General features: G+C 42.5%; 1 protein-coding gene across 1 annotated transcript in view; it reads left to right on the forward strand.

Annotated features, from left to right (window-relative positions):
• RASGRF2 (Ras protein specific guanine nucleotide releasing factor 2) overlaps positions 1 to 25,309 on the forward strand; it is an 839,627-nt gene that overhangs the window by 572,981 nt on the left and 241,337 nt on the right. The window contains exon 15 of the mRNA XM_030193334.1: positions 16,099 to 16,484. Within this exon, the coding sequence (XP_030049194.1) occupies positions 16,099 to 16,484 (386 nt within the window). The remainder of the gene's footprint in view (positions 1 to 16,098; positions 16,485 to 25,309) is intronic.

The raw sequence follows: 25,309 nt of genomic DNA on the forward strand, positions 1-25,309 counted from the left end.
TAACATAGTGGTTGAGAAGAGGGATGAAAGGCTAGTGGAGAGAGTGCAAGAGTCAGTAGCCTGAAGGTTCCTAAATGTATAGGTAGAGATTGGACGGGGAGGAGGGTGCTTAAGTAAGAAAGTTATCAGATGATGGTTATGGAGGGGAAGAACTGAGATGCAGAAACTGGAGAATGAACAGTTGGAAAAGAAGACAAGATCAAGATAGATGCCATTCTGGTGAGTAGGAGTAGTGGAGCACAGCTGAAGATTGAATGAGGATGTTAAAGCAAGAAACTGAGAGTCATAAGAGTCAGATGGATCATTAGCATGAATGTTAAAATCCCCAAGAATAAGGGAAGGAGATGAGGGTTTGAGAAATAATGAAAGCCAAAAGTCAAAATCAGTGAGAAAGGAAGACAGACATCAGGGGGCCGATAAATGACTGTTACTTGGCGAGGTAAAGAAGTGAATAGACAGATGGGGTGGACTTTGAAAGAAGAAAAGCAGTGAGACTGAGGTAGAAGAAGAGGTTAAAATCTACATGAGGGTGAAAGTAGTAGCCAAACACCATTTCTGTGGCCAGAGGTGTATGGGAGAAAAGGTAACTTCCATGACACAGGGCAGCAGCTGAAGCAGAGTCTTCAGGGCAAAGCCAGGTCTCAGTTAGTGCAAGAAGATAAAGAGATTGTGGATGTAGGAAAACTTGTTGGAAACAGAGTGAACATTCTACAAGGCACATGAGAAAGGAGAGAAAAAGGGGAAAGGAGAGGAACAGAAATTAGATTGGAGACATTGCGGTGTGACATGCACAAGTAGGGTGAAAGCTGATTTGGAGGACCAGGATTGGGATCGATATCCCCAGCAGAGAGCAGAAGAAGGAGCAAGAGAGTATGGAAAAGAATAGGAGAGGTATGACGACAATGACAAAGATGAAATGCAGTCAGACAGAATAGAGATGGCTGAATGAAAAGAAGAAAATGTTGAAGCGTAAGGGCTGAGAAGAAGGGAGAAGACAAAAGGGATGGTGATGTGATGAAAACAGAAGGTTAGCAATGTGAGCCTGAGATATACAGTGGTTTCAGATGGAGAAAGAGATTGGGAAGGGACAATTCCAAGAAAAGAAATTGTACTGGAGTCATTGAGAATAGCAGAAAGAAAATAAAACCTGTAGAGATACAGCGTGCGGCACCTGGTCAGTGGACCTGGGAGTCAACCCAGAGAATGCTGAGAGGATATGCAGATGGGCTGCAAGTCCTACACAGCACCTGGAAGGCAGCTGGTAGCAGCACTAGGCACCTGGAGCAGTTTGGGGTAGACCTGGAGTCATCCCAGAGAATGCTTGGAGGATATGCAGATGGGCTGCAAGTTCTCCCGCACCTTGCAGGCAGCTGGTGGAAGCACTAGGCACTTCGAGCAGAGGCCCTGGTGGTTTGGTGTGGACATGGGGGTCACCCTGGAGAAGGCTGGGAGGATATGCAGATGGGCTGTAAGTCCTTAACAGCACCTGGAAGGCAACTGGTAGAAGCGCTAGGCTCCTGGAACAGAAGCCTTCAGTGGTTCGGGATAGACCTAGGAGTCACCCTGGAGAAGGTTGGGAGGATATGCAAATGGACTGCAAGTCCTCCACAGCACATCTGCCCTTCAGTTTTTCAGGACCACTCCCAACTCTAAAGAAGCATTGAAAAGTTCAGGCAGCAGAGCCACCATAATTTCCATAAGTTCCTTTAGTAGCCTCGGATGTATGTAATCCAACCCCTTTGGTTTGTTCACCTTTAGTTTAGCTAACCCCTCACAAACACATTTCTACCATACTTCTGTTTCTATTTGTGTTTCTCTTCGGCAGTCCTACTCCTCCCGGCCCTTCATCTGTGAATACAGAACAGAAATATTTCTTAAACAATTCCACTTTATCATTATCAGCTTCTATTTATTCCTTCCTTTCACTTGAGACACTGGAGTCTCACAGTGCCACTTTTGCACTGCCTCCTATCATATTTAAAAAATGTCTTGTCGGGGGAGCAAGTGACGTCATCGAGTGACATGGTCGCTTGAGAGCTGAGCTCCGCATGACTCGTAGTGATTAAACGATCGAAAGCCCGCTCTGGAAAGTGTATTGAGTGCCATCGGAGAGTGGAGACCCAAGTGATAGCGGCTGAAGGCGATTTGGATGCGGGAAGAGGTGAGGAAGGTAGATTTCGACCGCTTTGCATACTCCTCGGTGCCGCGAGGGGAAAAAAACAAAATGGCTGCCGCACAGCAAAACCGCCAGGAGCGAGCACAGCCGGCGTCTCCCGGTGAGATAACACCTCCGATGGAAGCAGATGCCAGCAAAGACCGGGGGAAGCCCGTGGAGGAGATGGGACCCGAATGGCAGCAATGGCTCCAAGAAATAAGAACAGATCTGAAAGCAATGCGGAATGATCTGGTAACAATGGGAGCTGACTTAAAAGGCGAAATACGGGAGCTTGGATCCAGAATTGAGGAGGTGGAGACTAGACTGGATGCCCAGTCAGAGTCGATCGAAGCCCTGGACCAACGAACCACTGCAACTGAATTGGCACACCACCAGGTCTTAGACAAGCTGGAGGACTTGGAGAACCGGAGCCGCAGGTGCAATTTGCGTTTCAGAGAGCTACCGGAATCCCCTGCCTACCTGGACTGCGAATCCACGGTTCAAAAATTGGTGAGCGAGCTTCTGGCAGTGGGCGGCACAGTGATGGAACCAGCTTCAATCCAACTAGAACGAGCCCACCGAGCACTCGGGTCCCCGCAGGCTAACCTTCCAAAGGACATAATAGTCTGCTTTAGAGACTACAAGCTGAAAGAGCAAGTGGCGAAAGCGGCACGGCAGACTCCAAACTTTACCTGGGACACATACGCAGTAGAAATATATCAAGATCTTGCGGCCACTACTCTAAAACGCAGAGCAGATCTTAGACCGGTCACTAGACGCCTTCAGGAACTTGGAATCCGATACAAATGGAGGCACTCCTTTGCCCTAGTATTCTATAAGGAGGGAAAGATGCAGCAAATAAGATCACTCTCAGAGGCGAAGGAGATCCTGCCAGAAGAAGATACGGTCGAGTCATCTAACTTAGAAGCAACAGCAAAGCAAGGCTCAGCGCGGATGATACCATCAAAATGGCAACGAGTGGGGAATGGCCAGAAACGTCTGAAGCGTCAGCAGTCGGCAACCAAAGTCTCCTGAAAGAAGCCAGACTAGGAGGAAGGATATCCCATCTGTTTACGACTTACATAGAGGCTGGATTGCCGTGGCAGAGACTTCAGGTTGAAGATTACCAGGGTGCTTGTTGCACTGTTGAGAGACACAGGTACAGCTCTGGATGACTATGGGATGTGGTTGGGAGTGATACCTCAATGTGCTGGCACTATGTTTATCCTGTTCGGCTGTTACAAAGTTAAACTGTTTAATAAGGATGTTATGTGACTTAAAACTTGTATGGGGCTTTGACTGTTTATATTATATGAGTGCTAGCGGGGTCTTGACATGACGTACACTTAGCTCACACTCCTTCCCTAGATGCCCTTGATGGTTCACAGGGGCAGCTTTAAAAGTCAGGGGGGTGGGTGGGAGGAGGGGCGGGGACAGCGGGGGAAGGGTGGGAAGGCCTACTTCAGAGAAATTAGGGGACAGGCCCAACAGGGATGGCAGAAAATGAGGAGACAGCTAAAATTCCAGAAAGCTATGGAAAGATATACTAAGATGAAATATGTCTGAACTTAATTTATTGCTGCTCAATGCGAGAGGGCTGAATATCCCAAGGAAGCGACAACTCCTGTTTAGAGAAATGCTTCGCCTTCGGGCGGATGTGGTCCTAGTGCAGGAAACCCATCTATTGCCCAAATCTGAACACCTATGTCGCCATAAAAAGTTTCCAACTATATACTTTGCGTCTAATGGGGATAATACGAAGAGTAAGGGAGTGCTCATAGCATTCGCGGGAGATAAACCATGGAATATTTCAAAGGTGGTCTGGGACAAACGAGGAAGATACCTCCTAGTGATTTTCTCACTGATGGGACAGGTCTACACTATAGTGAATGTTTACGGCCCCAATATGCAGCAAGAGGGATTCTTTTCTGAACTAGACCAGGTCATTCAACAACATATAGAGGGCTCTCTAATAGTCGGGGGAGATTTTAACCTTACTTTACAGCCCCACCTCGATAACTCTTCGGGTAACACACGATATGGCCATAGAGGTAGAATACGACTGCAAGAATTTATTGCCCATTGGCATTTAATAGACTTGTGGCGCCAGTTATATCCACAAGAGCGAACTTATACATACTACTCCACAGTCCATCAGTCGTTCTCCCGGATAGATTTTTGGCTAGGGGAGATATCAGTAGCAGGAATGATGGGGACCCACCAGATACTGCCCAGAACCTGGTCAGACCATTCCCCAGTACTGATGCAATTGGTGCTACCCAAAGCCCGAGGGGGGAGGAGGGAGTGGCGCTTAGATGATGCTCTCTTACAAGATCTGCTTAATGTTGGGAGCATAGAAAAAAATATTACTGAATACATCCAGTTCAGTGATAATGGGGAGGTTTCACCCATCACAGTTTGGGAGGGATTTAATGCAACTATGAGAGGCCACTTGATAGCGCTTAAGGCACATGTTAGGAAGCAGCGAATGTCCAAGGAGGCTACACTCTGGAGTCAATTAGAGCAGGAAGAATCCAGACTTTATCGGGGCAGTTCGGGTGATTCGCAAACAATCATGGACGAGATCCGCCGGCTCCGGAATCAAATTTGCGATCTAGAGCTAGCGGATCTAGCTGAGGACCTACAGAGAGCCCAGCAGTCCCATTATGAATTTGGTAATAAGGCCAGCCGCCTGCTAGCTTATAAACTTAAACAGCAGGCAACCCGCAATACGATTGCGAGTCTGAGAGACGAGAAGGGGGAGATCCACACAGACCCTGATTACATAGAAGAGGCATTTACAGACTATTATGGCACACTGTATGCCAGAGGGGAAGAAATAGCTGATATAGAGATGGAGACTTATTTAGAGGATGAGGAGCTCCCTAAATTGGCAAGTAATGACGTCCAGAGGTTGTCACAACCTATTGAGTTGGAAGAAATTACTTGCACTATAAAAGGGCTACCAACAGGAAAAGCTCCAGGCCCCGATGGATTTACCAATAAGTTCTACAAGACATTCGGGAAGCTGTTGGCCCCTTTGATGTTGCGGGTATTTAATTCACTAGAGACTAGCTCGGGGCTCCCGCCAACGTGGAATCTGGCCAACATAACGGTTATTCATAAACCCGGGAAAGACCCCCAGCTTTGCGGATCATACAGGCCCATCTCTCTCCTGGGGATAGACTATAAAATGTTAACAAACATTTTAGTAACACGGGTACAGAAATGCTTACCTTCTCTCATTCACGAGGACCAGGCGGGATTTGTGCATGGGAGACAGACGTTTGACAACATTCGACGAGCCCTACACATGATTTACCACGCACAGGACACACGGTCCCCTCTATGCATCCTGTCACTTGACGCTAAAAAGGCGTTTGATAGAGTGAGTTGGGCCTTTCTATTTGGAGTGTTAGTTAAAATGGGATTCTCGGGGCGATTCATCAACTGGCTCCACCTAATCTATAAGACTCCCACAGCCTCAATACGATTAAATGGCAGGCTTACAGAACCCTTCCTCCTTTATAGAGGGACAAGACAAGGGTGTGCGTTGTCTCCCTTGCTTTTTGCCATCGTAATGGAGCCACTTGCGATACGACTTCGAGCACATCCTGACATTAGAGGCCCACGGTTGGGAGGCCTAGAAACACGAACTCTCCTCTTTGCTGACGACATTCTGTTAATGCTGAGAGATCCTGAGACTTCCTTCCCACTAGTGCTAGAAATACTATATGCTTATGGGAGAGTCTCGGGTTTCAAAATTAATTTAGACAAATCTGAGGCATTAGATATAAATATTTCCACCGAGCAAAAAGCCCGACTGCAACAAGTTGCCCCATTTCGATGGGCACTGCGCTATATCCGTTATCTTGGGGTAAATATGCCGAGAAACATTGATGAGCTCTTTCGGATTAACTTCCCTGAGACGCTACGAAAACTCTTCCAAGACCTACAAAGGTGGGATGGCTTGCAACTGTCATGGGTTGGGAGAATCAGTGCAGTAAAAATGGTGATACTCCCTAGGGTACTCTATCTCTTTATGGCACTACCAATTTCAGTCCCTGATAGTTTCCTACGAAACATTCGAAAGGTATTCTCCTTCATCTGGAAAAAAAGACCCCCGCGTGTTCGAAGGGAAGTTATGTACCAACCTAAAGAGCGAGGGGGGATGGGGTCCCGTCTTTTGCCCTATATTTCCAAGCAGCACATCTGAGGGCCATAGCCACATGGCTCGTGGATGTAGGGAATATTGGGACGCAGATAGAACAGGGCTGGATGGGACCCTTTCCGCTTAGGGCCATTCCCTGGCTGGCTAAACAGGAGTTAGAGGAATTAATAAAACAATGCCCACCATTGATACAGTGGCCCTTGCTTACTTGGAATAAGGTCCGGGAGCGCTTTTTTCCGGGGCGCAGATACTTCCGCCACATGTATCTTAGATTTGCTCCTCATTTTGGGCCAGGCGGGGGGGACATAGCCTATTGCAGTTGGGAGAACATGGGATTATGTACATTAGGCCAAATGTGGGAGGAAGGTGGGACGCTATCTTTTGAAGAGCTTCGTAGGGAACATGGGCTATCCCCCCTGCAGGCTTTCCAGTACTATCAAGTGCGAGACTTTCTAACCCGGCGGGCAAAAGGAGAACTTAGCCTAGCAGAAACAAAGGTAGAAAATGGATTAATGAAGGGGGGAGGCAGGGGTAGCATATCACGACTTTATGCAGCATTACTTCTGTACACCAACCCAATAGAACATTATCTAAATAAATGGGGTGATGCCCTAGGGGTAGCATATACGTTTCCCCAATGGAAATTAGCAATTAGATCTTTGCTCAAAGTTTCAGTCTCTAGCGCTATGGTCGAAAATGGCCATAAAATATTATACAATTGGTATTATACTCCACATCGTATTGTAAAAATGTTTCGCACTGGCTCAGCTAAATGCTGGCGACAGTGCGACACTACAGGTGATATGACTCACATCTGGTGGACCTGTAGACATGCCCAGGCTTACTGGGGAGAGAGACTGAAATTCCTACATGAGGTCACTGGGGTGAGCTACCCAATGAAAATGGACCACTGTTTGCTGCATTTCAAACCTAAAGGATTCCGAAATTCAATACATCAATTTGCTGGCCAGGTGTTTGTGGCCAGCAAGCTGGCCCTGGCAGCAGCTTGGAAGCAGCCTGTGCTACCTGGTCTTTCGAGAGTCCTGCAGAAACTGGACTACATTGGCCTGATGGCTAAACTCACTGCGCTGCAGACCGGTCGATTGATGCAGCACCAAAAATTCTGGAAATCTTATGAACAATGGCAGTCCTCACAACGCATCTCTGGACAGTAGCGGAGAAAATGCAATGCTGAGATAGAATTACGAGAACACTGAAGTAGGAAGGGAGGGATGGGGGGAGGGAGGGGGGAGATTAAAAGAACACGTTCAGATGTGACGGGAGGGAAACAGTCATGGAAATTTTGGCTAGCGATTTGGTTGTATTAGAAGTGTTTTCCTTACTGCTCTGTTTGTACATGAAAATAATAAAATAAATGGTTAAAAAAAATGTCTTGTCTCCCCATGTTACCCTATTGGCTATTTTGTCTTCCATTTCCATCTTTGCTTTCTTGACAACTTTACCAGTTTCTCTTAGCTTTTTAAAATGTTGACACTTGTCTTCCTGTGTCTTTGATATCTTGTAGTTTGTAAAGAGTAACCTCTTTTTTCTTACCTTTTTAGCTACTACTTTTGAGATCCAAGGCAGCCTTCTTTTCCTCTTACTTTTATTTATTTTGCTTTCAAAATGGTTTGTTGTCCTTAAAATAGTTCCTTTCAATTTTGCCCACTGCTTTCCTACTTCTTCCAGATGTTTCCATCCTACTAACAATTCCTTGAGGTAATTCCCCATCTCAGTAAAGTCTAGAACCTTCACTTTGAAAAAACCCTCTTCACACCTATGTTAATGTTGAACCACACCATCCCCACAATAGGGATATCCCAATGAACATGAAGCCCATGTAACACCAATATTTAAAATAAGGTTCCAGAGGGGATTCGGGAAATTATAGACTGGTGAGCCTGATGTTGGTGCCGGGCAAAATGGTAGAGACTATTATTAAGAACAAAATTACAGAGCATATTCAAAAGCATGGATTAATGAGACAAAGCCAGCATGGATTTAGTGAAGGTAAATCTTGCCTCACCAATCTATTACATTTCTTTGAAGGAGTGAACAAACGTGGATAAAGGCGAGCCGGTTGATATTGTGTATCTGGATTTTCAAAAGGCGATTGACAAAGTACCTCATGAAAGACTCCAGAGGAAATTGGAGCATCATGGGATAGTAGGTGGTGTCCTATTGTGGATTAAAAACTGGTTAAAGGATAGAAAACAGAGAGTAGGGTTAAATGGTCAGTATTCTCAATGGAGAAGGGTAGATAGTGGGGCTCCTCAGGGGTCTGTACTGGGACCGCTGCTTTTTAACATATTTAAAAAATGATTTAAAGATGGGAGTAACTAGTGAGGTAATTAAATTTGCTGACGACACAAAGTTATTCAAAGTTGTTAAATAGCGAGAGGTTTGTGAAAAATTACAAGAGGACCTTACCACACTGGGAGACTGGGCGTCTAAATGGCAGGTGACCTTTAATGTGAGCAAGTGCAAAGTGATGCATGTGGGAAAGAGGAACATGAACTATAGCTGCGTAATGCAAGGTTCCACGCTAGGAGTCATCGACCAGGAAAGGGGTCTCGGCGTCGTTGTTGTTGATATGTTGACGTGCTCTGCTCAGTGTGCTGAGGCTGCTAAGAAAGCAAATGGAATGTTAGGTATTATTAGGAAAGGAATGGAAAACAAAAATGAGGACGTTATAATGCCTTTGTATCGATCCATGGTGCGACCGCTCCTCGAATATTGTGTTCAATTCTGGTCACCGCATCTCAAAAAAGATATAGTGGAATTAGAAAAGGTACAGAGAAGGGTGATGAAATGATAAAGGGGATGGGACGACTTCTCTATGAGGAAAGCCTGATGCATCTAGGGCTCTTCAGCTTGGAGAAGAGACGGCTAAGGGGAGATATGATAGAGATCTATAAAATAATGAGTGGAGTGGAACAGGTAGACATAAATTGTTTGTTTACGCTTTCCAAAAATACTAGGACTAGGGGGTATGCGATAAAGCTACAAAATCGTAAATTTAGTACGAATCAGAGAAAATGGTTCTTCACTCAACGTGTAATTAAACTCTGGAATTCATTGCCAGAGAAGGTGGTAAAGGCGGTTAGGTTAGCGGGGTTTTAAAGGGTCTGGACGGCTTCCTAAAGGAAAAGTCCATAGACCATTATTAAATTGACTTGGGAAAATCCACTGCTTATTTCTGGGATAAGCATCATAAAATGTATTGAGCTTTTCTGGGATCTTGCCAGGTATTTGTGACCTGGATTGGCCACTGTTGGAAACAGGATACAGGGCTTGATGGACCTTAATACTTATGTACTTATGTAGCATCTGGCATATTAAAGTTACCTACTAGTAGTAGTTCCTCTCTCACAGTTATATTTTTAATGTCTTCAATTATTTATTTATTTTAAAACATTTCTATCCAATACATCTCTAAATCTGTCCACTTCTGTCTGTGAAGGAGGCCTGTTTATCGCACCAATGTGCATACATTTTCCACTTTGCCTCTTGCATCGCTTTAATATTATCTTTAACATATAGTTCCACTCCCCCTCCCTTTCATCGTACCCTGTCTTTCCTGATCAGATTATACCCTGGTATAACTATCCCATTCATAATTGAGTTATTGCCTATTTTCAATCCAGAATAGTTCCTGACCAATTTAAGCAGGCTGTTGTGAAGCCTATTCTTAGGAAAGATTTTAGATAAGAATGACCTGGCAAATTATCACCCAATTCCTCTCTTCCATTATTAGCTGAAGTTCTGAAGAAAGTGGGGTTTATCAAGTTTTGGACTTTCTGTATTCTAATCAGTAACTTTTTCAGGTACATCAGAAGCAGAAAGCTTGTGAGACCATTAGATCATGAAGGAGCAAAAGGGGCACTCAGGGAGGAGAAGGTTATAGTGGAGAGAGTGAATGAATTCTTTGCTTTGGCTTTTCTGGAAGATGTAAGAGATATACCTGTACCAGAAGTGGTTTTCAGGGGTGATGATGCAGAGGAAATGAATGAAATCTCGGCGAACCTGAAAGCTCTACTGAGCTAAATCGATAAGATAAAGAGTGATACATCACCTGGATGGAATATACCCCAGGGTACTGAAAGAACTCAAACATGAAATTGCTAATCCACTGTTAGTGATCTGTAAACTGTCCTTAAAATCGTCCGTAGTACCTGAAGATTGGAGGGTGGCTAATGTAACACCGATTTTTAAAAAGGATCCAGGAAATTGCAGACCGAGACGCCTGACTTCAGTGCCAGGCAAAATAGTGGAAACTATTATAAAGAATAAAATAACGGACCACGTAGTTAAAAATGGTTTAATAGAACAGTCAGTATGGGTTCAACCAAGGGAAGTCTTGCCTTACCAATCTGCTTCATTTCTTTGAATGATTGAATAAACATGTGGATAAAGATGAGCCAGTTGATGTAGTGTATCTAGATTTTCAGAAAGCTTTTGACAAAATTCCTCATGAGAGACTCCTGAGAAAATGAAAAAGTCATAGGATAGGATGCAGTGTCATTCTGTGGATTAGGAATTGGTTATTGGTCAGAAAACAGAGGGAGTTAAATGGCCATTTTTCTCAGTGGAGGAGAGTGAATAGTGAAGTGCTGCAAGGATCTATACTGGGACAGCTACTATTTAACATATTTATAAAGAACAACAAGTGAGGTGATTAATTTTGCAGATAATGCAAAACTATTCAAAATTGTCAAAACACATGTGGTTTCTGAAAATTGCAGGAAGACCTTAGGAAGCTGGAAGAGTGAGCATCCAAATGGATGGCAGATGAAATTTAGTGTGGACAAATGCAAAGTGATGCACATTGGGAAGAATAATCCAAATCATAGTTACCCGATGCTAAGGTCCACCTTAGGAGTCAGCGCTCAAGAAAAAGATCTAGGTCTCATTGTAGACAATACACTGAAATCTTCTGCCCAGTGTCTTGCAGCAGCCAGAAAAGCAAACAAGATGCTAGGAATTATTAGGAAAGGGATGCAAAATAGATCCAAGAATATTATATGCCTCTGTATTGCTCCATGGTGCAACCTCACCTTGAGTATTGCGTTCAATTCTAGTTGCCATATCTCAAATGAAATATAGCGGAATTAGAAAAGATTCAAAGAAGAGCAACCAAAATGACAAAGGGGATGGAACTCCTCCCATATGAGGAAAGGCTAACGAGGTAAGGTCTCTTCAGCTTGTAAAAGAGACGGCTGAGGAGGGATATGAGGTCTATAAAATCCTGAGTGGTGTAGAATGTGTAAAAGTGAATCGATTTTTCACTCTTTCAAAAAGTACAAAGAACAGGGGATACTCAATAAAATTACATGGAAATACTTTTAAAACAAATAGGAGGAAATATTTTTTCACTCAAAGAATAGTTGAGCTCTGGAATTCACTGCGAGATGGTGTGGTAACAGTGGTTAGCATATCTGGGTTTAAAACAGGTTTGGACAAGTTCCTGGATTTAAGTCCATAGTCTGTTGGACATGGGGGAAGCCACTGCTTGCCCTGGGATTGGTAGCATGGAATGTTGTTAGTAATTGGATTTCTGCCAGGTACTTGTGACCTGGATTGGCCACTGTTGGAAGCAGGATACTGGGCTACATGGACCATTAGTCTGCCCCAGTATATCTATTCTTTTGTTCTTAATTTTCATCAACATGGTTTTGAGTTTTCATAATACTGAAATCTCATTGTTATCTATGGTTGATGTTACTTGATTTGGTTTTGACAAAGGTAGAACACAGAGGATAAAACTTGGTGAGTCCTCTTCAAAAGGTTACTCATTATCCCCTGGAGTGCCTCAGGGGTCTATTCTTTCTGCTTTTTAATGTATATACTCTACCTGTTTGTAAATTGCTGTTGGAATTAATCATATCATTTAGGATATGTGTAGATGACATCCAATTCTTTTTCTCCTTTTCTGGATAATCTGACTGATATTCTTGCAAGAGCAGCTTTGTTTTATGAGTTTAGGACTGGATGTCGATGAATCGCATAGCAATAAATTTAGTTAAGACAAGAATTCTTGTGTATAGCAGATTACCTCAACAGGATTCACCAAAATCTCTTGTTGAAGAGGTATAGAAATTTTCTCATACTCAGATTGAGTCTTGGGATTATATTGGATTCTTTTCTTTCTAAGAGACCCTTTATCAAACAATTGGCATCATCGTTTTTGGGGCTGAGATTGTGTAGAAGATTAAGAATGATTTTTGACCCACATAATTTTAGGACTGTCCTTCAGGTGTTTTGGCCAAATTAGATTCTTGTTTCTTGTTCTTAAGTATAGTGTCTAATGTGATGAAGGCATTACAGGCTGTTAAAAATTCTCCAGTCAGAATTTTCTCTGGTGTTCACAATTTTGACCATATTAGTCCTATACTTTCCTTATTGCACTGGCTGCCAATAATCTGGCATGCCAGATTCAAGGTGATTCGTTTCATTTTTAAGGTGTTATCTGGAGAGGCAACGCAACATTTTATACAACCTTGCAGTTGTATACACCATCTATAGTCCTACGTTCTGAGTGCACTAGGACACTGCATTTGCCTGCTTGTATGAACATATTGACTGGCAGAAATGCATAATAAAATCTTTTATCTTACCTGTCTATCAAAATGGAATAAATTGTCCACTGAGATGAGATTGATGGAAAACCTCTGTGGTTTCAGAAAATAGATGAACAAATTATTTTCTGGTGAGGCTTTTTATTCTGTTCTCTGATAGACTGTGAATTATGACTTTAGGAAGCAGGTAGAAAGGTTATTTTTTAGCTAGGTTTGATGCTCTGCTGTTTATGATGGTTTTTTTATTGCTATGTATTATTATTATTTCAATTTGATTTTATGCTGTTGTGATTATTATGTATAGGGACTCAATTTTGAAAGAGAAAAATGTTTTAAAAAGTGGCATAAAGCAGCATTTGGACATTTTGCTTGCCAAAATGTTCAAATCACTGTTTTTGAAACCTATTTTGAAGACATTTATCTATGCATTTTGTCTGAAGTATGTCCAAATCACGAATGTGTCAGGGGTGGGATTTAGGGTATTCCTAACACATGGATGTTTTTTGCCATAATGGAATAAAACAAAAATGTACAGGACTAAAACTAAGACGTTTTGAGCTAGACCAGTTTTACTAACAACTAAGCCATAATAAAGTGCCCTAAATGACCAGATGACCATTGGAGGAATAAAGGAATGATCCCCTTTTACTCCCCCAGTGGTCACTTACCCCCTCTCACCCCCAAAGATGTGAAACAAACTGTAAATGCCAGCCTCTATGAGAGCTTCTGATGTTATAACCAGTCCTATTAGAGCAGCAAGCAGGTCCCAGGAGTAGCCTAGTGGTCGGTGCAGTATGGAGAAGGGTGCCCTCACATAATCCACTCTAACTAGTACACTTGTGGTGGAAAGTATCAGCTCTCCTAAACCTACCAAAAACCTACAGTATCCACATATAGGTGAAACCTGCAGCCATAAGGGCTATTGTACATAAGTAATGCCACACTGGGAAAAGACCAAGGGTTCATCGAGCCCAGCATCCTGTCCATGACAGCGGCCAATCCAGGCCAAGGGCACCTGGCAAGCTTCCCAAACGTACAAACATTCTATACATGTTATTCCTGGAATTGTGGATTTTTCCCAAGTCCATTTAGTAGTGGTTTATGGACTTGTCCTTTAGGAAACCGTCTAACCCCTTTTTAAACTCTTCCAAGCTAACCGCCTTCACCACGTTCTCCGGCAACGAATTCCAGAGTTTAATTATGCTTTGGGTGAAGACATATTTTCTCCGATTTGTTTTAAATTTACTACACTGTAGTTTCATCACATGCCCCCTAGTCCTAGTATTTTTGGAAAGCGTGAACAGACGCTTCACATCCACCTGTTTCACTCCACTCATTATTTTATATACCTCTATCATGTCTCCCCTCAGCCGTCTCTTCTCCAAGCTGAAAAGCCCTAGCCTCCTTAGTCTTTTTTCATAGGGAAGTTGTCCCATCCCTGCTATCATTTTAGTCGCCCTTCGCTGCACCTTTTCCAATTCTACTATATCTTTCTTGAGATGCGGCGATCAGAATTGAACACAATACTCAAGGTGTGGTCGCACCATGGAGCGATACAACAGCATTATAACATCCTCACACCTGTTTTCCATACCTTTCCTAATAATACCCAACATTCTATTCGCTTTCCTAGCTGCAGCAGTACACTGAGCAGAAGGTTTCAGTGTATTATCGATGACAACACCCAGGTCCCTTTCATGGTCCATAACTCCTAATGTGGAACCTTGCATGATGTAGCTATAATTCGGGATCTTTTTTCCCAAATGTATCACCTTGCAGTTGCTCACATTAAACATCATCTGCCATTTAGCCGCCCAGTCTCCCAGTCTGGGAGTATAGTTGGATACAGTAGTTTTTGGTGAGTTTTGGAGGGCTCCCCATACAATATAAGGGGATAATGGTGAGATATGTACTTGTAAGCTTTTAAGTGGAGTCCACTGCAGTGCCCCCAGGGTGCCCTCTGCTCTGCTGGGATGTCTGTGTGGCCCTCCACAATGTGATATCTGATTCTGTTTAGTTATTTTGATTTTATTGGATTATGTTATGCATGTTTATTTTGTATGTTTTCTAAAACTGAATATAGGTGGATTGCAATATTTTAAATATGATTATGGGAAGAAGGGGTAGAGGTGATATGTTTCAAAGAAATATAGAAAAATATAGCAAAATGAAAGCAGATAAAGACCGTATGGTCCATCCAATCTGCCCATCCATGCCATCTACTATCCCTTCCTCTCCCCTAAAGATCCTATGTACCTGCCCCAAGCTCTCTTGAATTCAGTTACAGTTTTCGTCACTTCCACTTCCACCAGGAGGATATTCCACGAATTTACCACCCTTTCCTTGAAGTAGAATTTGCTCAGATTTCTTGTCGGCCCCTTTTTACCTTCATCCTATGCCCCCTCATTTCAGAGTCTCACCTCCTTCAGATTGATGACAAGACAGACAGGGAGACAACAGGATTATGTCTAGTAATTGATGAGAAAACCTATGTCCCTACCAGGTCCTTTTGTGTTTGTTTTGATGGTGTGATCATTTTCTAAATGAAAATGAGAAAACTTTAGAACAGGTTGTTCAAAATCAATTGTTTCACTTTTCCTTGTGCCGTTACCCCCCTGTTTACTAAGCCGCATTAGTGGCTTCCATTCGCTAATTCCAACACAGCCCGCTCACTTTGCTGCGTGGCTTAGTAAGCGGGGGGGGGGGGGTAGTTAATTTGCATAAACATATATAATCACTTGTATCTTTTCCAGATTGAACACTTTAGTAAAAAAGTTGAATATATTTGAATCTTTTTCAGCATAGTTTAGTTATGAATAAGACTAGTTCAGGAACATTTGTAAGTTCTAAAAGTCTCAGTGCTAATATTATATTAGGTCTCTGTTCTACCATGAATCTTTTTCCTCCGTTAAAGATTACACAAACACAAGTAGTATAGTTCTTTTGGTTAGGATTTTTTCAGTGAGATTGTACTACCATGAACTAAGTCATTTATTCAAAAGGATTACTTTTGAAAATTGATAAATTCTGGACAACAGAATTGCCTGAGACATTCCATCATATTACTTCAACCATCTGTGCATTTTCCAAAAGAAACCAGCTTTTGTTTGCCTTAAAATGCATTGCTTCTGAATTAAGTCAATTTTTAAAAATTATTTATTATGTATGTATTTTTTGTTTTTTTTTACTTTTAGGTCATTGGAGCTGTTTTATGCTACCAGTCAAAACAACAAAGAACACATGAGTGAAGGGAAATCACCACGTCTATGTCGCAAGTTCTCTTCTCCTCCACCTTTATCATTGTCTAGGACTTCTTCACCTGTCAGAACCAGAAAACTTTCTTTAAGTTCTCCTGTGAACTCTCAGATTGGAGCTTTAGATCTGTCTACTTCCTCTAGCACAAGTTGTCCTACCTCAGTTTATAGTCCTATCACTTCTCCACCACTCCCTGCTGGAAAAGTACCACTTGATCCTAGCAAAAGCTTTTCTTCACCAGAGCAAAGTCCTGGAGTTATAGAGGAGAATTTGGAGAAGCCCCATATTGATCTGTGTAACAAGCTCAGGAGAAAAGGTAACTCCAGTACTACACACTGTTGCCAATTGTAACAAGGACCTGTGAAGGGGCGTTTTCAAAAGGACATCCAAGTCAGAACGTCCCAAATGGGTGTCCATCACACATGCATTTTTGAACAAGAAATATGCTGGAAATTCCAGCATGAATATCCATTTTACAAACTGGAACGTCCCAATTACGAATGGGTGGGGGGGGGGGGGGGAACAAGGGACATGGACATCTGTATGGCAGCATTCTTTGAAAATGGCCAGACATCCATGCAGAGCAGACGGGCAGCCTAGTGGTTGGTGCAGTGGAATTATGAATCCAAAGGACTCAGGTTCAAATCCACTTTTATTTTTTGTGAGCCCTCCAGGAACAGAAACATACAATACTGTACCTGATTGTACACCACTTCTATAGCCTTTAAGCTTGCAGGTAGCTTATATTTAGGTATAGTTTCTGAAAGGCTCACAATTTTTGAATCTGGGTCCCTTGGCTTACAGTCTCCTGCACTAACCACTAAACTACTCCTCAGACTTGCCTTCTGCTTTGTTAAGAATGCCAATAATTCTTGAAGCTGTCATAGAGCCTAGTATCCCCTTTCAGTTTCACTTTCAAGGGAGAAAGAGGGGGTCAGCAGCCATTGGAGGGTTAAGGAGGTGTCATACCTTAATCCCTCCAAAGGACAGCTACTTAATCAGGGCTCCATTTTGTACCCTGGATGTGCCTGAAATATGTCTAAATAAAGACGTCCTTCTTTTTAGACATGGATGTTTTTTCTCCTTTGGTAAGGGCTCTTGGACTTTCATATTTCAGGCCTGCCTAAAACATGCCCACAACACACCCCCTTACTATTTGGACATACTGCATTATTGGACATCCCTTTTCTGCCTTTACAAAATCAGTACTTGGATATTTCAAGCACATGGATGTCCATTTCAGCCTTTTGAGATGTTCATATGCTTTGAAATAAGCACCATAGTTGTTAGAATAGATACTTTGCTATTATGGAAAACATTTTTTTAGAATTCATTGTAGCTTTACTTTATTTTGTTGTTGCCAATTTTCTGTATTTATTTTGACATACCTTCGGTTGTCTTCTCTGAAATACTTTCTACTGCTTATTTGCATGTCAGACTTCTGTATTGCCATCAATGGACTTATCTAGTCCTAAAAGAATGATTAGAGGGAGGACAATTTCTGAAGTTATTTACCAAGATAAATATTTATTTAGCTAGGTAAGTTGACTGTCTGAAAATTACCTTCACTCACTCTGACTAGAAATCCATGTGTGTAGTTAAAGCCAGATTAAAGAGAGGTATTCCTGGGGGCATATTGTGGGCAGGTTTGGAAAACAGTGCATGTATATAAGATTTTAAACATGCTAGTTTCCAACAAAAATTTTCTCATACAAAAACCAGATGTAAAATCCTTTATATACAAAGAGAAAGTGGGAAGTGGACCAATGACTCCAGAGACTCTGACAACTAACCAGCTTATAATCGAAAGTGATCGCTGGCCATCTTCCGACACAAATCGGGAGATGGCCGGCGATTTCTTAAAAGCGGCGAAATCAGTATAATCGAAAGCGGCATTTTTGACAGCATCGCCGCTTTCCCGTCGCTTCGCCAGCAAAAGTTCAAGGGGGCATGTCGGAAGATTAGCGAAGGCGGGGCATGGGCGTGGCTACCAGATGGCAGGCTTTCGCCGATAAGGGGAAAAAAAAAAGCAGCATTAAGCAGTATTTCGCCGGCTTTACTTGGTCCTTTTATTTTCACGACCAAGCTTCAAAAAAGTGCCCAACTGACCAGATGACCACAGGAGGGAATGGGAGATGACCTCGCCATACTCCCACAGTGGTCACCAATCTCCTTCCAAACTAAAAAAATAAAACTAAAAACCTTTTTTGCTAGCCTGTATGCCAGCCTCAAATGCCGTACCCACCTCCATGACAGCAGAATGTGTTGTATCCTCCGACAGCCTTTCCCTGGTTGCGATGTGGCTCTCGGGTGAGTGTGACACCTTTTCTGTTAGGTGCCCTGCAGAGTCACAATAGCAATGCATTGTGGTGGGTGTAGGGTACTGGGCTCTACTCCCATGGTGCTTTCCCCCCCTGCTAACTGGGTCAGAGTGTGCCCTGTTTTGTTTCCTGTTGTAGTCCATGCGGTAGTGGCCATTTTTGTAAGCCAGTTTTAGTTCCCTTTCCTGTGTTACCCACGTTAGAGAATGTAGTTCTTACCTTGAATGGTGCTGAAAGAGGGCATTGTACACCATTGTGCCAGCTCTGACCTACTGGTAATCTTAGTACCAGGGGACTCTTTGCCAGTGGGGCACAGCCTCTGATCTGCAGTTAACTGTGAGTAAACGTGCTTATTTCAAGAAAGGACTTTTTCAGAGAGATTAGTCTTCAGGTGTGAATTGGTGTGCCAAAGTTATACAGCAGCAATAAGTCCTAGAGGCTGTATGCAGGTCCTGGAGCAATTTTAGTGGGTGCAGTACATTTGTGGGTAGTGGGGTTGGGGGGGGGGGTGGGGGGTTGGGGGCTCAGCTCCCAAAGTAAGGGAGCTATGCACGTGGGAGCTTTTCTGAAGTCCACCGCAGTGACCCCTAGGGTGGCTGGTTGGTGTCCTGGCATGTCAGGGAGGCCAGTGCACTAAAATGCTGGCTCCTCCCACGGCCAAATGCCTTGAATTTGGCCGGGGTTTGAGATGGCCGACATAACTTTCCATTATCGCTGAAAAACAAACCTGGCCATCTCAAACCCGGCGAACTCCACGGCATTTGGCCGGGCTAAACCGTATTATCGAAAAAAAAGATGGCCGGCCATCTTTTTCGATAATACGGTTCCGGCCAGCTGTAGCGCTGCCGCCAACATAGATCGCCAGCGATCTATTTGGCCAGCGACGTTGGATTATGCCCCTCTAAGTTGAACAAATCAAACTTTATTACAGATTCGACACAGATCTGTGTTTTGGCCACAGGCCTGCCTCAGGAGTCTTAATAGTCTTGAAAAAGGCCTTTATGCTTGAAGAAAAGAGCAGCGTGTCTCGCCGCTCAAATAAACATGTTGATAATACGTTTATTATCAACTTGTTTATGGTTTAAGTTTCTCTTTGAAAACTTTGATGTAATGTCTTAATCACAAACTTTGCACTTAGACAAGCTCTTTAAATACTTCCCTTTGTGAGTTTCTTTTAAATTCATATTGTAAGGGAGCAGTATCATCTGGTTGGCACAACAGAGTGGGGACATTTGCTTCCGTGCATTTTTTATCTCACAGGATAATTAATTAAAAAAAAATAATTTAAAATAATTACTGCATGTTTAGCACATGCAGATGGCAAAACTTTTGCGCATCTCACATTAGGCCATTTAAGCATGTGTTAGAGCCTAATGCAGCTTAGTAAAAGGGCCCTGCAGTTAATAATCAAAAAAAGTGCTTTCAGTTTCCTTCCAAAAGAGATGTAATTCAAATCTGCATGCAAGCCCAAAGAGAGTTCATTCCATAAGTTTGCATACACTGCCAAAAAAGCCCATATTCTAGTTCTTTGTTTCTTGATATACTGCCTATCAAAACTCATATCTAAGCAGTTTAAAATCTCACAGGAGTGAAGGAAGCTCCTGGTGGGCAGCATTTGTGCTGATTCCTTCTGGCACACTGCAAACCACATGCTGATGTCTTCAGGGTCCTTATACTTTCCTACAAGAGACCGGCGCTGTTTGCGGTGCATGGCCACAGGGTGTAGTCTAAGAGGCTTGCCTAAAGGGGCATGCCCATCCACTTGGGAGCACCAAGGAGCAATGAGGAGTACTTTGAATGGTTAAGCAGAAGGCAAAGCTCAGTCTCCATGCCAAAACCAGTAGGCCTGATGGATATATATGGTTTCTTCGAAGTCGAATGGACAACTATCATCACAGGTACTGTCACCTCTTGGAGCTTCCCCGAGTTCCCCTGAAAACACCCCTCCTCTTGCTCCTTTACTTTCCTGTGAGGTGTATCTCAAGTAGATACTCTTGCTCCAGCTGTAAATGGGCAGACTGAAAATGCTTCTTAATTTCCTTTACAATGTTACCTAATCCTGTGCAAGATGTGGAGTTTAGCCAACAGTCTCAGCCATTGGGAGACAAGCAGGATATAATTTTGAAATATTTGTGGGACTTAAACCAACGTATGGAGGGTATGATTAAGGCTCTTAGAACATTTAATTTTTCCTGAGAGATAGTGGAGAAATTAACTAATGTAGATTCAGATATTCAGGTTTTGGATAAATGTCTCTCAGGCTCTCTGCAATCTTCTTTTGTCTCTGCTATTAAAGATTCCTATAATATTCATTTGAAGTTAGAAATGATGGAGAATGCTGACAGGGTTTTGAGAATTGAGATTTTTTTTTACATTTTCCTTGTATATATTTGTTATCTCCTGAGATTCTCCTGAGGAAATATCTCAAGGAAGAATTGACTTCAATGGTTATAACTTATTGTTACTATTTACCTGATGAAAAGAAGATTCTCGGTACCCAGAGTCAAGATGGCAGCATCTCTCTGAGTGTCTGAAGCTCCGGCTTTGGTTCTTTGCAGTTAGGCATATTCGTCTTCCAATTAATCATACAGAGCGCAAGGGGGTGGTTAAGCTTGGTGCCTCTGTAAGCCATACATCCACCCCTCTGCAGAAGTCTATTATGAGAACTAGGCCTTGATTTATCTTTTCTCCTCCGGTCTGCAACCTACAGTAAATAATAAAAAAATGTGCTTTCAGTTTCTTTCCAAAAGAGATATAATTCAACTGCATGCAAGCCCAAAGAGAGTTCATTCCATTAGTTTGCATACACTGCCAAAAAAGCCCATACTCTAGTTCTTTGTTTCTTGATATACCACCTATCAAAACTCATATCTAAGCAGTTTAAAATCCATTACTAACAGTTAAAATCAAAGAAAAAATGAATCAGAAATAAGTTACATATTCTGATAGAGAAATAAAAAATTAAAATTTGTTTCAATTGTGGATCCATACCCAACATCTGTCACCATTTTTATTTTGCTTTTCTTTCTCATCTTTCAATACTTTAAACAGATCTCTTTTAGGAAGTTTTTAAGCAGATAGAGTGGCAATGAGTTCCATAGCACTGGGCCCACCACACAAAAAATTAATACGGGTCATATCAAACACTGTTTGTCAAAAGGATGGCACAGCCACAAACCTTTGTTCACTTGAATGAAGGGTTCTAGTAGGAGTATAAGGTATTAATAGTTTAATTAGATATAATGGCAGACCATTGGTTTGGATCTTATGTACTAGTATTTTATAAGACATTCGTACAGAGATTGGTAGCCAATGTTTCTGTCTAAGGGGGTCTTATACTAAAGATTAGCTTGATTTATCTGCAGCAGGGCCCATTATATTCACGTGGGCCCTGCTGCAGATAAGTTGAGCTAATCTTTAGTAAAAGACCCCCTAAGTAAAGGGCAGCATGATCTATTCTCCTTGCTTGTGAAATCAGTTTTACTTCTGTGTTCTGTATCAGTTGCAATCTTCTAATATCAACTTGACGAAGACCTTGGAATAGAGAATTACAATAATCAAAGTGATCTAGGTCAAGAGCATGAATCAGTGTATACTGTGAGAAAGAACTGAACTAATTTTCCTTAATTAAAAAAAAAACATGTGTATGAAAGGAACAAAATATGAAAATGAAAAGATAATCTATTATCAGTATAACACGCAGTTTTGGCAATGAGCTAACTATTTGAACTGTTAGTCCTGAAATAATTAGAGGAACAGGCAAGGTGACTTCTCTATTATGACGAATTGTCCTAGCTTTTTCTGGGTTGGGTTTTAGTCTTTGTCTATGCAGCTGTTTTGTTACCTTAGTAAGTTTCTCATTTATCAAGGTAAATAACCTGTGGAGAAACAGATTCCATCATTGCTAATAGCTGAGTATCGTATCATCCGTGTAAATAAAAGAGGTGATGTCAAGTGATTGTATTAAGGTTGCTAAAGGTACTGTAAATATATTAAACAAAAGCAGTGATAACACCCATGCTTGAGGAACTTCACAGGAATTAGCATAAGAAGGAGAGGTGGAATTATTCCAGAGTGTAATGCTAGTCCTTTTCAGAAAGATAAGAGCCGAACCATGACAAAGATGTCTCTTGCACTCCTAGCTCTTGGAGTCTATTAGGAGAGCATGATCCACAGATTGAATGCAGCACTGAGATCCAATAAAATTAAGATGACAGTCTTGTCAGACTCTAGATGAGTTTGGATAAATGTTGGTATACTTAAGAAAGCAGTTTCCGTTGAATGATGGGCTTGAAAGCCTGTTTGCTTTGGGTGTAAGACATTAATACATTCTAAATACAGTACAGTCTCGATTATCCAATGTAAGCCGGACCGACCCATTGTCAAATAAGTGAAAAGTCAGATGAATTGAAAAAATTCTTGGAAAACATACTTTATGCATGAAGAACAGGCATTGGTTATCTGTATTTAAAATATTGTTTATTAACACTAAGCAACAAAAAAGAAAAGAAATTGTATAGGGCATGATTGTGCTTCTTGTACAGCAGGGAATTTGAGCACAAATATACAGAGCAATATATTTCACAATAGAGTACAGTACTGTTGAAAACAGCAATTGTAAAGAGGCAGTATAAATAAAAATACAGAATCGAGCGAGGGAGCCATATTTATCTACTGCATGTTAAGCCTCAGAGTTGTCTTCTATAGCAGGCAATGTGCAGAGAAATACAGAACTGAGCAGAGATCATTGCTTTCTCTTCTCCAGTCAATAACAATATGAAGCATACATCAAGGTAGCAGAACTGAAACTGGAAACTCTCCACAGATCTAAGAATGAGAATAAGAATAAAGAAAGTGCTGTAAATGTAAACAAGCAAACAGGAATAGGTGTACATAAAGTACTGCATAAAGCTAATTGTGCACAAGAATCTTACAATGGATGTGTTTCTGCAAAAGCATGACCTCAGATCAAAAATGGTTCCCTGTCAGGAAAAGCAAGATCTCAGCTCATAACATCTTTAATGTTCACTTTCGTTAACATTTCCTTTACCATCATCCAATGCTAAAACAAGCATTGTTAGCGTCTCGGATCAAAAACGGTTCCTTCACTAAAAAAGTGGGGTCCCAGTTCAAAAAATTACTGCATATAAACATGGTCTCAAATCAGAAACAACACGCTCGCAGGCTCTGAATGCAACTAGCATGCAAATGCATGCAAAAAAGGGCTTTTAGCGTAAGTATCATGTAAATGCTTTCTAAATGTATTCCTCCCCAATGATCAGCTTGCAGAACACCAAACATTGTCACACTGTCCACGGCAAACCCTACGCCAGCTCTGAGCTAGCATTAGGGTTTGCAGACCATTGGGGAGGAATGATGAACCCTGTCCAGCATGCGTTTGAATGCTAGCAGGCCTCCCATTACCCCCAATACAACAGCCCCCCCCCCCCCCCCGCAGGAACCCCAACCTGACCCCGTGCCGCCTCGAAAATGGCAGTGCCCAGACCTGCCCAGTGCATCCTGGGATGTGCTGGGTGAGGCTTCACACTTTCAAGGCTGCGCCAATGGAAGAGGAGGGAGGCCACCTCCCTCCTCCAATGAAGGTAGGGGGTGGGGAAGGGCCACTAGACCATCAGGTGAAGGGGATTGACCCATGGCCCACCGGGCCACCAGGGACATTTGAGGGGATGCTGGGGGATTGGTTTGGGGGACCGGAGGTCCGTAAGACCTCCAGCCTCCATTTCGCTTGGCTCGGGGTAGGGGTACTTATGGTCTGGTGGTCCCATGGACCTCCAGCCCGTGTGTTTGACAGGTCTGGGCTTTTGACAGCCCAGACGTGTCAAACAAGTGTGGGAGGATTGCACCTAAGCGCATGCTCAGGCACAATCCTCCCGTACTTCTACCCTATGATCAGAGAGAATAGCATGCTTAAATTTGCATGCTATTATCTCTGATCATAGAAACAGTAAAGCCCTTTGCTGTTCCATTGCTATTTTTAGAGCGCTGTTTGGAACAGTGTGGGGCTTTCGATCATCTGCCCATGAGAGCAGGGTTTAAAGAGAGGGTTATTTCTTTGGAGGTAGACAGAGAGGGAAAGGGAAGGAAGGCAGCAGTCCTAAGTCTGGAGAGAGACTGGGAGGGATAGAAAGCTGCACTCCCTGGGTCCAGGAAGGAAGGGAAATCTCCACCCTGAGATGTTTATTTCCAGGAGCTTGAAGCAGGATCAGGTGTGGTAGCATAAGAACTTAAGTGTTGCCATACTGGGACAGACCGAAGGTCCATCAAGCCCAGTATCCTGTTTCCAACAGTGGGCAATCCAGGTTACAAGTACCTGGCAAGATCCTAAAATAGTAAAATAGATTTTATGCTACTTATCCTAGAAATAAGCAGTGGGTTTTCCCCAAGGCCATATTACTAATGGCTTATGAACTTTTATTGGAGTTATCAAAACCTTTTTTAAACCCTGCTAAGCTAACTGCTTTTACCACATTCTCTGACAACAAAATCCTTCTTAAGAGCATATTCCTCCAGGAAAAAGAGGGGAAGAGGTGGTAAACTGCCAAGCTGTGTGAATGCTGCAGTATTTATTTGTTGCATTTATACCCCGTTCTTTCCCGCTCGGTAGCAGGCTCAGTGCAGCTTACATAGTATGGAATTACATAGTAGCCCCAATAAGAATGCCTTTAGTAATTGCAAAGGTTTCCAGAAGGGTTTTAAGTAACAACCCTTAAGTAGGTGGAAATGTCCTGGTGCTAGGTTGTATGAGAAATACAAGGAATGATGTGTTGTAACCTCGCTGTTCAATTAACAGTTCAAAAGGAATTATAAG

This window comes from Microcaecilia unicolor, chromosome 2 (genome assembly GCF_901765095.1).
Source record: "Microcaecilia unicolor chromosome 2, aMicUni1.1, whole genome shotgun sequence".
NCBI lineage: Eukaryota > Metazoa > Chordata > Amphibia > Gymnophiona > Siphonopidae > Microcaecilia > Microcaecilia unicolor.